A 12390-nucleotide genomic window follows, 5' to 3' on the forward strand; every position below is an offset into this window, starting at 1 on the left:
ATGGCGGACACAGCCGGTTACTCCACCAACGGTGGCGTCACGAGTTAGGTATGTATTATCCATAAGGTTCAACGTTTGCACGCATCGCGATGCTGCTTCGGTTCCCAATGCGATGTTCATGGACGATATGCTAACAAGCCCGGATAGTTGTCCTCCTTTGCAGTTTGAGCCCTTTCGTGCTGCCTTGATTGTTGTCGTGTACTGATAAAGCTTCCCCTTCTATTTAGATGACACTTTTTCAACTGGTACGCAGCGCACCTTGTTTGAGTCAGAGTCCTGCCATATACCAACAGTGCAGCTAACACGTTTTGTCTCTTTTCCACAGGCCCTATTGCCACCGCCGCCAAGGGCGAGGCTGCAAAGACCTCAAGCGAGTTCAACAAGCTGGCCAACGCCCGCCAGACCCCGTCAACACCCGCGGCCACTGGTCAGCCCCTGACGCACTACCACTCATTCTTTTCCGAACTTCTGTCGTGGAACAACCCCCGTACGTATATCCAACGGACCCCATAAACCGACTGCGGCACATGCAACTTGAGCTCTTCATCTGCTAACAGCGCTGGGTAGGCGCCTCCGGAATTGCCTATGCCTCGATCGTGGCCTTTATTTTTGCCGTCAGATACCTCGACGTCATCCGGTGGGGTCTGAGGCTGACGTGGATGATCCTCGGCGTCACTGTCGCCGCTGAGACTGCGGGCAAGCTGGTCCTGAACAAGGGCCTTGCCAGCCAGATCCGCCCCCGCACGTACTACACCCTCCCGCGCCAGGCGCTGGACAATGTTCTCGGCGACGTGCACGAGTTGCTCAACTTCTTTGTCATCGAGGCCCAGCGCATCGTCTACGCTGAGAACGTCGCTGTGTCCGCTGCTGCCTGTGTTGCTGCTTTCCTGTCGTACTACCTCGTCAAGATCGTGCCGTACTGGGGTCTTGCTCTGATCGGCACTAGCATCGCCTTCATCGCGCCGCTCATCTACAAGACCAACAAGGAGCTTATCGACGCCCAGGTCAAGAATGTGTCTGATCTCGTCGGCGCCCAGACCAGCCAGCTCCGCGACGTTGCGAACAAGCACACCGCCCATGCCACCGAGGTTACGAAGCAGTACATGGGCGACTACACGGCCAAGGCCCAGCAGTTGCTTGGCGGCCGTTCTGCTCCCGTCTCTGTCCCGACACCCGCTGCCTCCAAGCCGGCTCCCGCCGACACCAAGGCCGCGCCTTTTGCCTCCAAGTCTGTGCCGGTTGCTAAGCCTGTGACCGTCGTTCCGGCGGTCGTGGCGACTGCCCCGTCTGTCCCCACGACCGAACCCGTGACGAGATACGAGGAGACCGACTTCCCTACCGCTCCCAAGGTGGATCTAAATTCGCAGCCGCCCAAGGTTTCGGCTGAGGAGCCCCTTGTCTCCCTGTAAATAGGGCGGTATATATGGTTTTCTCTATGACGAGGCCACCTTGGTTGTGACCGTTTACCACTCACGCTGTTTCCTTTTAGCTCTCCGGGGTTGAGAGGACGGGCGTCCCTTATTTTTAATATTTTCGGCTCCTCCCTTTTTTTGTTTTTCCTTCCTTTACGTTTTATCGTCGGCTGGCCGCCTCAAACTTTCCGGTTCATGGGCAAATAGACTTCAAACGACGAGGAACCAGCTGTCTTCCTCTCTTTCCTTGACGGAAAAGGGGCCGAGCCGAGCTGTATGACTGACAAATGACCTATGGTGAAATTACTTTTTGTGTTCGGTAGTTTTTCGTTGCGTTTATATACAAAGGAAAGGGAAGGAACAAGGCTGCAGGGAGAGATCGAGTTTGTTCTGCTATTGTTACGTATTCATTTTGCTGTTGGGAGAGAATGCGTTCGGAGAAGCTTGGCTGGCTTGCGTTTTGCATTTTGCCCTTTGCTCTAACTCTTTTTTGCTTTCTTTCTAGGGCAGGACGGGACGAGTTTTGGTACGTTGTTGAAATGCTTTTGCAAAGATTGTACGAAATATTCGTTTTGCCTCGTGTTGCTACGAACGAGAAGTTGCTTATGATGGAAGTAAAGTTCGTTTGAATGTCCTCCTATGCGTGCTGGCCACTAGTCTCTAAGAATGTTGTGATTGTTGTCTTTATGGTACGCTTTGTTCGTCGTTGGCGTCGATGCTCCAACTATCTATCTCGTTGACGTCATTCGATCCGACAGGTGGAACAACTGCTGGTTTTTTGGCGATTGCGGGGCGCACACGACTCTTGACACAACGTGTGAGGCTTTGTGTCCTAAGTAGTAGAGAATTGGAAAGGTAGAGTTTTTATGCTTATTTTTTAATGGCTATGAAAATAGCAAATAGTGACATGCCGGGCGCCTTGGACAGTAGGTTCTAGTTAGTAGGAAGAAGACGTTCCTTTTTTTGTTCTCGGCCTCTATTTGACGAGCCATTTGATATTATGAAAAAAAAGGATAATAAAAACATCCAGTAAATCGCTTTTACATGCCAACGCCCTCTTTTTTGTTGTATTTAATACAAATGATAAGCAAAAAAAAAAACCTGAACCGTGCCCATGATAAAAGAGGATTGAACAAAATCAAAGACATGAAGAAAAGTAAAGAAATCGTCACGGTCCGGCCACGTTTAATGGTAACTCGACAAGTTGCGACGCAAAAGAGGCCGCTGGTCCCGCTCCTCGTCCGAGTCGTCGACGGTGGCGACATCAACTGCGTCAAGGTCAAGGTCGACCTCGTCGTCGTCGGCATCCGTGTCGTAGGGGCCTTCGTCTTCGACGTCGTAGTCGTCGGCGCCCTCCACTCGGTAGATGAAGAACTGCACAAAAATGCACATGTCGAGGAACAGCGTGCCCAGGCTGCCGGCGAGCCACGACAGGTTCACCAGCAGGTAGCGGCCGTAGCGCGCCCGGGCGTCCTCGGGGGTGCAGAGAGCGCGGACCTGGCCACTGCAGCCGTCAAAGGCAAAGATGGACAGGACGTAGGTCAGGTTGCCGAGGCAGGCAAACAAGAAGAAGAGCATGCTGACGCCCTCGGTGGACTGGCGGCGCCAGTTGAGCAGCAGCTGGGGCACGCGCGAGCCCAGGTAGAAGACGGCGCAGAGGTAGCCAAAGACCTGGCCCCAAAAGTTGAACGACAGGTCGCTGTCGCCATCCGAGCCGTCGGCCGGTGGTACGGCCCCGCTGTTGTCGTCACGCTGGCTGCCACCGCTAAGGTACCAGCCAGCCACACCAGCCGCGCAGACCATGAGCATAGACATGGCGTTGAATACAACCGCCTGGAACGCGCCGGCGCCGCCCTCTGAGGATCTGGTCCCGGCCGCCGTCAACGTCGTCGCCGTTGTCGAGGTATGGGCGGCGTGATCGACAGTCACATCGAGGCTCCCCAGGTCAGGCACAAACGGCACGGCTGGAGACAAGGTGGACCAGTTGGAGCCACGGCGCTCCTGGTGATGGTGGCCTTGGTGTTGGTGGCCGTGGTCGTTTTCTCCAGTTGTGCCGATTCTTCTGTTCCTCTCGGTGTTCTTGGCCAGGAGCGATGTGCGCTCGTTGGGGCGGCCATTTTTGGTGGTCGTCGTGTTGCTGCTGCCGCCAGCAGCATCTACTGATCGCCGCGTCTTTTTGGCGCTCGGCTTCGGTGGCACCACGTCGTCGCGCCAGGTGAATCCGCGGTAGTAGAAGCACTGGCCCAGCAGTACAATGTCGGCAATCGTGTAGTAAACGGCAAGAATGATCTGTGACAGAGACGGATGTTAGCAAAAGAAGCAGATAGTCAAACGCTCGAGCGCTGGCGAGTGCCATACCATTGTTGGCAGCACGCCTTGCAGGACGGCGCCCAGGATGTTGAAGACGTCGCCGGCAAGCCAGACGATAATGAATTGCAGAGACAAGCCATCGGCACTGCTACGGCGGAAGTTTTCGATAATCTGTGGAGAAAAGACGACGACCCAGCAAGCAATCGAGATGGATCTAGACAACAGGGCTGTTAGCAAAGGCTGCCAAAGACGGGCCACACTGACGAGGAAAGGAAGAATAGTCATTTGGTATCACGCACCCGCAAATGCCAGAGATGGCCTCAACGTCGAGGTTGAGCGGTCCCGTGGGAGGAACCATGATGGACAGGAAGGACGCCCAAGGGCACCGCCGTCGTTCGCTTGGCGCTCGTTGTTCCCGTCCTGTCCACACAGAGCAGCTTGTCGAAAAGCTACGAGGCGACAAAAAAAAGAAACAGAAAAAGATTCGAAGGATGCACGAGACGACTGTTCCTACAGCCCAGTAAAACAGAGTGGAACCGAAATGACGTTTTTCACAGTGGGTCGGCCTCTAAAATTTGGATGGTCGTAGCGCGTCGGCGGTGTCGGAGGGAACCGAACGAGCTTGATGCTGGTGATGGCGAGACGTTTGAGAAAGAGAAAATGAAGAAGAGGACAGAAGAGAGTGGACGTCAGAAGCGATACCGAGAAGGAGCCTACGACAGAAATTGGCAAGAAGTGAGGGGACGCGCGTGGCCGAAAAAAGCTGGCAAAGTGGGAACTTGGGGAAAGAGCTTCCCGAAGCTGACGTTGGACTTGCACCTCTTGTTAATCTGTGACTGGCAGAAAATTTTTGAGCCGAACAAAGACGCCGCTGAATTCGCTTACATTCGGCGAGGAAAGAGCTAAACATACGGGTGGAATCTTCACCGCCTTCCAATGCGGGCGGGCGTGGGACATTTCTCTGGAGTGCATAAGACAGACACCAAAAGACGTGACAAAACCGGGACTTGACCGTATCAAATAAGCTGCTGTACGAATTATCACAGTGTATTCCAACATAAGTCCGAAGAGTATCCAACAAGTCAGGATTGAAAGAGAAGCCAGGGTAGACGTGAGCGTCTACTTCTAGAAGCTATTCCAAGCTACAACCACGTGACCAATAATCGTACTCATTCCTGCCAAATCGTTTCTCAGTGCTGCAACAATTGACACCTCCTCGCCTTGACCCCAGCCGCCAGGGACGACCTCGGTTGACGTCCCATGATTACTAGAATTTCGTGGTCTCTGTCCCATCTCTGTTGTGGTGTCTGGCTCGCTGTATTTATTTACTTATTTTTTTTTATATATTTTTGAATTCTTCAATAATTTTATATTTTCTTGTCCTACTATTATGTCCGGTTTCTCTCTTCACCCTTACCAACTGTTTTCCTCGTCTCCTTCTTTTCAAATCTTCCGTCTTCCTCTGCTTTCTTCCCCTCTTTTCCCATATACCCAGACATCGGGGACTTACTTCCACGCGGCTGGCCGTCATCGCTTGCGCTAGGCGGTGGCCCGCCGTCCGGGGATTGCGACACTTCAGGCCTCTCCACGTTCTTTCCCTTTTGGGCCACTACGCTGATTTATAATACCGGTCCGGGCAGTTTCTCAGTCGTCAGTCCTCGTCTCTGCTGTCCATTTTGCTGTCCATTTTGAGAGCAATAAACACCCACCGGGCTATCATCGCCGGCCATTACTTTTTATTTCTTTTATTTTTGTCTACTGCGTCTATTGCTATAAGCCCATCTCCGCTCCTGCTTTCCCCTCTTAGCGCGCTATCGTTCACTATCCCCTCCGAAGCGAAATCCCCCCTCTCTGCTCCTCATCGGAATCCGGACAACAGGGCTTTGTTATCAGGACAGTTAATTTGCTTCTGATTTCCTCTTGTCTCTCAGCACGGAAGAGAGGCACTGCGCCGAACATCGCTGGCGAAATTGAACCAAACGCCGGCACAACTGGGCATCGGGGGTTTCGTTTGCCTTTTCTATCTCCCATCTCGGATCCGATCGTGACGCAATTTCGGCAGTATTTCAACGAATAAGCTGAAGCACGGGAAAAGAAACTCCGACAACGCTCCCCTTGCTGATATTGACGCACGACCGCAAAGTTGACCGCATCTCAGTCCACCGAACACAAAAGCTTTCCGACCTTCCAAGAAGCACTCCGGAATACAACGCCTCAACATCCACGCCACGCCACGCACAGTACCACACACCTCTACCACCAGATATGTCGATTCTCCCTGTTGCCGACCTGCCCGAGTTGCCTCCCGACGACTCAATGCTGTACCGCAAGTTCGGCCGGGAGGTGGCCAACTACTTTTCCGGCAGCCCGCTCAACCGCGTGTCGTTCCTGCGTACCGACCACAAATTCCTCCGAACCGCATTCGCTCACCCCTCGGCCCGCTTCCTGCTCATCGACAACCTCGCGCCACTGGTCCACGACACCACGCCGCCGCGGCTCGCCTGGAGCACGCGCGCTGAGATTGCGTCGGTCGTCGATGCCGACCCGTTCGAGAAGACCGAGGAGGAGGCCATCAAGGCATACAACTCCGAAAAGGACCCGCTGCCGATCGTGCTGTTCCTGGGCATCGACGAGAAGAACAAGTTTGCCGAGCCCAGCGACCCGGCCGCCGCCCCCACGCCCGAGGCGCCCTTTTCCTTCAACAGCTTCTCCGGCAGCCCGTACTTTGCCGTCGACATTACGCCGCGCGGCGGCACCGCCGACAAGGCGCGTGCCCTGATCGAGGCCTGCAAGGCCAAAGGCTTTTCGTTCTTTGCCAACCCCCGCAGCATGAGCCTGTCGGCTGCAGAAGGTAGGCCCCCTCTCCGCCCTCTCTGCCCTCTCCGCCCTCTCTGCCCTCTCCGCCCTCTCTGCCCTCTCCGCCCTCTCTGACCTGCTGCCCTTGCTCTTTCTCCAGTGTTCGCTGTCCGCTCTCTACCCTCCGCTAACTGCAATGATCAGCGGCTGTGTATGGCCAGGCGCGCGGCCTGTTCGACTGGAACGCGCGCAACCCCTTTTGCGCCGGCTGCGGCCAGCCGACGCTGTCCGTCAATGCCGGCACCAAGCGCACCTGCCCGCCGACGGACTTGGCGGGCGTCGAGCCCGGCGGCGCGCCCAAGGAACGCCGTCCTTGCGAGACACGCAAGGGCGTCTCCAACCTGAGCTTCCCCCGCACGGACCCCACCGTCATCATGGCCACCGTCAGCGCCGACGGCACGCGCATCCTGCTGGGCCGCAGCAAGCGCTTCCCCAAGTACTGGTACAGCACGCTCGCCGGCTTCCTGGAGCCCGGCGAGTCGGTCGAGGAGGCCGTGCGCCGCGAGGTCTGGGAGGAGAGCGGCGTCACTGTCGGCCGCGTGGTGATCCACAGCTCGCAGCCGTGGCCGTTCCCGGCGAACCTGATGATCGGCGCCATCGGCCAGGCGCTGCCCGGTGAGGGCGAGAAGATCTTCTTGGGCCACGACCCGGAGCTCGAGGACGCCAAGTGGTTCACGATGGACGAGGTGCGCCGGGCGCTACAGTACGATACGGCCGCCCTCGACGACCCGGTCCGCACGGGCTACAAGGAGGGCGACCTGCGTCTGCCGCCCAAGACGGCCATTGCCAATCAGCTCATCGCATCGGTGGTCGCGGGTTTCCACGAGCAGCCCAAGATTTGATTGTGCGAGACAATTTGTGGACTGAGGCGTGAGGGGTAGGCGAAAAGAAAACAAGAGGAAAAAAATCACTGAAATCATGGCACCACATAGAGATAGAATCACAAGAACCTTTTTCTGTCAAACGTTCGTCTCTGCTTTGACTACAGGGCGACAGTGTGGTGTAATCGTGTATACCTTCAGGGCTCCAACAAAGGTAAAGGTTCAATGAGAAGCTCTGGGAGCGGCAGCTGTAGGCCAGCCCAGTCATCCACGACGACACTGTGCTGCCGTTGCCAATTCGGTATCCATGAAGTGATATCAACGTTGAAGTCGGCAGCTTCAAGACAGCAGTGCTCATTCCGCAGCTCACCATTTGCTACATAGCCCATGGCGTCCCGGTTGCCGCATGCTAACAGTATGCAATGGTGGTAACATGCTGTAAAGCGTGACTTCTAATAAATAGTAGCGCTCACAGTGGTCGTGAACTGAAATCAGCGGATGTTTTTGTCTGGTAGCCTCTCGTATCACTGACAGTCTAATTTCTCGCGAGCAGCATATCATCTCGCTTGACAGTGAACACGAACCGAGGAACGTCCAGCGCGTTTCTCGTAAGATGCGAAATAGGGGCAAACCAAGGGGGAAAGCAAAACAAGTGCTTGCGAACACAAGCAAGATTCGTCGTCAGATACGATGTAGTGTGCCGTAAAAGGACTGAAAAGCCACAGTAGATCCCGTTTCAGATTTTCAGGGTCTGTTTTGGCACGGCTTGTCAGCGAACGGCAAGCACTTCCAACGCCCCAAAAGCACGAGGAGGCCGGCATTTTGGGCCCGACAAGGATGTCAAAAGGTCTGAATTGTGTGCCCCTTTTCGACATGCGTTCTTTCTTGTTTCCTTCCTTTTTTGTTCTCCGTATTGTGAACGCAGGCCTCCTGCGGCCATCATTCCTTCACGGAAAATTTAAGGGTGTTTCTAGAAGACGTGCAGAACGAATCCTTGTGCCCCGATCATGCAGGTCGTCGAAGCTGGCAGGAGAGAGGAACACCAGGGGTGGCCAGCAGAAGCAGACAGCCCAGCAAATCATTGTCCTCTGTGACCCATAGTCGCCTTTGTCTATCTGTTCTGCCTCTTCACCTGTTCACCTGCATGTACTCAACTGCTCAATGTCCACATCCGTCCATACAAGGAACATCAGTCCAGCTTCAAGCTAGACCGACAAAGCAGGGCCCAATGGCAGATGGCAGAGCACCCCTATCTCGTCTCCGATTTTTTTGTTTGACGAGCCATTGGTCATTGGATGCTTTTGTCTTGTGCCACCAGCGGGAACAGGCAGCTGCAGAAAGAGGTCACGTCGGCCTTGTGCGCTCGTGTGATCAACCGCAACGACTAGTCGTGTTGGATGGAGGCGGTGAGTAGAGTTGTCAAATAAAACCAGCAAAATTGCACATTAGCACAACAGTAGCTGTCCTCCGCAGACATGCTGCCTACAATCGATTCACAATGGCACAGCGCAGGTAGCCGAATGCTTGGCTTGCGCTGTCGAGAGTACATTGCCCTGCAACCTTTCCGGCCGGCGCGAACCCTACCGAGAGTGTCGTGCGGGACATTATGCAGGCGGATGTGATACTCGGGGCAGCCTGCTTCATAGTTTTGTACTTGTTCTGTCGTCGTTTGAATTTCGCGCGTTCGGTCAGTTTCACGGCGACGTGCTTCTGTGTACATTCGTACGATACGAAGTACTAACCCTTCCGTGCATCGTATCGCATCGTGTCGCAATCTGCAATCACAGGCTGTGTCCACATGGAATCTCTGTATTTCGTAGGTCCTGGGTTTATAGCGTGGGTGGGGTGGGCTTTTCGACGTGACAGGGCAAATTAAACACGAAAATCACAAATTCAACGAAACGAGGAAAACAACAAGAACCGGGTGCACTATGTGCCCCGTGCTTTCCTCATTGACGTACAAGGACCGTGTTTCACCAGGAGAAATTGGTGCGGCCAGCGAAAGAAAGCAGGAGCGAACAGGGGCTGTTGATTGGGGAGGGAGTATCACTCGATACTTGGTCCCCAGGGAGAGCAAGTGCAATGGGGTTGCAGACGCCCTGAAGTACGAATAAGGAAAGAGCAAAGGGGGGAACGTAGGAGCAAGGGAAAGAAGGAAGGTCATGCTCCCATACTTCGTAGTTTCCTTCTTGATCGCCTTGGATGCGGTGTTCCGTTTTCGACAAGGAAAGTGCGCCTGGCCGTGTCATTTTGACTCTGGCCAGACTCGTCTCAGTCCGAGAGCGTTGCCAAAGCTTCAACAGCAGTAAAAGCAGACAGCAAGCAGTGGTGAACGCGGCTTCAAAACTTAGCGGCTCTATTTTACTACGCCCGAAATGTGTTGGACTTTGGGGCTCGAGGGCAGCAATGCTTTACACTCCGATTTTGCCCTTGTCATGGACGTCGTCTCGAGAAACAAACCAGGGAAGGAGGCAGGAAGCAACAAGAGAAGGAGCCACTCTGCGCTTGCCAGCGAATAGAAAGCCAGAATACGTGACATTGTCGTTCTGATAGTGGAGACGTCTCGTTTTCTTCTCTTTCATGAAATAATCATTTCTTCGTCTCCGTTCTTTTTCTTTTTTTTTTTTTTTTTTTTTTTTTTTTGCCTGAGCGCGAGCGGTCTGCAATCTGCCCAATACCAACCAACAGACACCGCCAGCCGACCTTTGGCTACCGTGGACAGCTAATTTTTTTGCTTGGTTATGCCCCCAAAACGGCCGCCATATTATTACAGGCACACAGCCTGCATGTCTGCCACGACGCACCTCAGTGGCCCAGAATTTAGAACTTACAACACAGTGCCGCTCCCGCTTAATGCCATAATGCCTTAGCGCATGCTGCGATAAACTGCAGCGGCAGGTCAAGCCGCCAGTGAATCGCTCTTTCCTCGCAGTCTGTCCGTGTCTGATGCATTTGATATTTGGCTCAGTGTCCAAGGCTGCTCCTGTTCTTTTCCCGTATTCCGGCTGCCCTCGTCGTTCCTGCTTTCTTCATCTGTTCTGGTCTTCCTCTAGGTGCTGCTTCCTTCCCTGCAATCTCCAGTCCATTTTACCGCACTGTACGACTTACAATTCCGTATATGAATGCCTGCTGTAATTTTGACATACACAGTGTAAAGTCCTGGGCTCCCCTCCTTCCCCACTTCAATGCCGGGCCTATTGAAGCAAAGAGCCAAATGGTTAGATAGTGAAAAGGCGCAAAGGCGCAAAGGCACCAGAAGTGAAAGGCGGAAAGAGGCTAACGTCGACGCCAGCTCCCAATCCAAAGCCTCTGCATCCACCCTCCAGTTCTAGAGTTTCGCCCTACTGCTGCTTCTCCGCCTACCTCTGGCCGCCTGTCCCATCCCCCCATCTGGCCCATCCTACCCAAGTCGCCTGCTCTCCCTCAACTGTTCGCTCTTGCCTTATCCAACCCTCTCTCTTACTTGCCATCCACTCTTCCCATTGTCGTATATCTCCTAGTTACCTGCTCCAACCTGCGCATCTCTCGTCTTCGGCGCCTCTCCAGTGCCCATCCAAACCACCACTACACCACTGGATACCACCAAAACGCACGCGCCGACAAACGACGACAATTCCCGACCGGACGCTCGAGGATTCTTACCAGAGGCAATTTCTTCCCACCCACCGACAAGCCAATCTCTTCGACAGCACGAGCATCTTGCCCGCAATCGCTGCCTTTGCCAGCTTCGCCATCTTCGTTTCCCCTTCATTGCTACGCCTCGGCCATATCGCCGCTCTGCTCTTCCTTCTAGGTAGCAGCCTCAGTTATCGACAATGGTTGTCGCAACAATCAAGTACGTGTTATCACTCCGGCCTCTCTGCACATCTGGGTGTAGTATCTCTCTTTTGGGGGCTTCCTGACCTCTTGTTGGTCCTCCGTTCTCCGCGTCGGTCTATCGGGCTCGTGTACACCCGGTTGCTTCTCCTCTCTGCTCCCCTTTCCTTTCAGCGCGTTCCCATACCCGCTGCATGCGATTCCTACCGACGACGTCATCTACTGTCTGTTCTTGCGTCATGTTTTATGGCCTTTCTGGTTTCATTTTTTTTATGTTGCTTCTCCCAACGCTCATCACTAACTGGCATTCGTTTTTGCGCAGGTGCGTGGTGGTGGGTGACGGCGCCGTCGGCAAGACCTGCCTGCTGATCAGCTACACAACGAACAAATTCCCTTCGGAGTATGTGCCGACTGTGTTTGACAACTATGCGGTCACGGTTATGTGAGTCCATACCCACCTCCTTTTTTTTATTGTCCTCCCAACGAAAGCCGCCTGTCGCTCACAGCGCTCTCTCTCTCCTGCCAGGATCGGCGATGAGCCTTACACTCTCGGTCTGTTCGATACCGCCGGTCAAGAAGATTACGATCGCCTGCGCCCTCTGTCGTACCCGCAGACGGATGTGTTCCTCGTCTGCTTTAGCGTCACATCGCCTGCATCGTTTGAGAACGTCCGCGAGAAGTGGTTCCCCGAGGTGCATCACCACTGCCCCGGCGTGCCGTGCTTGATTGTCGGCACACAGGTCGATCTGCGGGACGACCCGAGCGTACGGGAGAAGCTGTCGAAGCAGAAGATGGCCCCTGTACGGAAGGAGGACGGCGAGCGGATGGCAAAGGACCTTGGTGCGGTCAAGTACGTCGAGTGCAGTGCCCTGACACAGTACAAGCTGAAGGATGTTTTTGATGAGGTATGCACTCCTACTCTTTTTTGACCTTTTGTCTCGTGCACTACTAACAATTGCAAGGCTATTGTCGCAGCATTGGAGCCGCCCGCACCCAAGAAGAAGTCGCACAAGTGCCTCGTTCTTTAGTTGGACGCGTTTATTTGCTCCTTTTCCAATGCCATACCGTTTCTTATCATCCCTTCTCTCACCGCAGAGCGATTCAAATACCTGCTGTTGTGTGAGGTAATTGCTGCTGTCGCTTCGGTTTCTCAGCTCCAGCCTTTCGTGTTCGTA

The 12390-nt window shown here is 54.2% G+C and overlaps 4 protein-coding genes across 4 annotated transcripts; 3 read left to right on the forward strand and 1 right to left on the reverse strand.

Moving 5' to 3' along the window:
* Positions 1-1409, forward strand: SPSK_01727 (cwl1; the record flags this gene model as incomplete). Its single annotated transcript, XM_016728633.1, has 3 exons — positions 1-43; positions 326-487; positions 568-1409. The coding sequence occupies 3 exons, from the start codon at positions 1-3 to the stop codon at positions 1407-1409; spliced, it is 1047 nt and encodes a 348-aa protein (XP_016589985.1).
* A 1188-nt stretch (positions 1410-2597) lies between these two features.
* SPSK_01704 (uncharacterized protein) lies at positions 2598-4080 on the reverse strand (the record flags this gene model as incomplete). Its single annotated transcript, XM_016728611.1, has 3 exons — positions 2598-3701; positions 3771-3936; positions 4022-4080. The coding sequence occupies 3 exons, from the start codon at positions 4078-4080 to the stop codon at positions 2598-2600; spliced, it is 1329 nt and encodes a 442-aa protein (XP_016589986.1).
* Positions 4081-5987: 1907 nt separating this feature from the next.
* SPSK_01721 (NAD(+) diphosphatase) lies at positions 5988-7420 on the forward strand (the record flags this gene model as incomplete). Its single annotated transcript, XM_016728627.1, has 2 exons — positions 5988-6573; positions 6723-7420. The coding sequence occupies 2 exons, from the start codon at positions 5988-5990 to the stop codon at positions 7418-7420; spliced, it is 1284 nt and encodes a 427-aa protein (XP_016589987.1).
* Positions 7421-11454: 4034 nt separating this feature from the next.
* Positions 11455-12243, forward strand: SPSK_01924 (cell division control protein 42; the record flags this gene model as incomplete). The annotated part of the gene is made up of 3 exons (XM_016728822.1): positions 11455-11657; positions 11742-12120; positions 12178-12243. The coding sequence occupies 3 exons, from the start codon at positions 11455-11457 to the stop codon at positions 12241-12243; spliced, it is 648 nt and encodes a 215-aa protein (XP_016589988.1).
* Between the last annotated feature and the right edge of the window lie 147 nt (positions 12244-12390).

This window comes from Sporothrix schenckii, assembly GCF_000961545.1.
Source record: "Sporothrix schenckii 1099-18 chromosome Unknown Cont42, whole genome shotgun sequence".
Classification (NCBI taxonomy): domain Eukaryota; kingdom Fungi; phylum Ascomycota; class Sordariomycetes; order Ophiostomatales; family Ophiostomataceae; genus Sporothrix; species Sporothrix schenckii.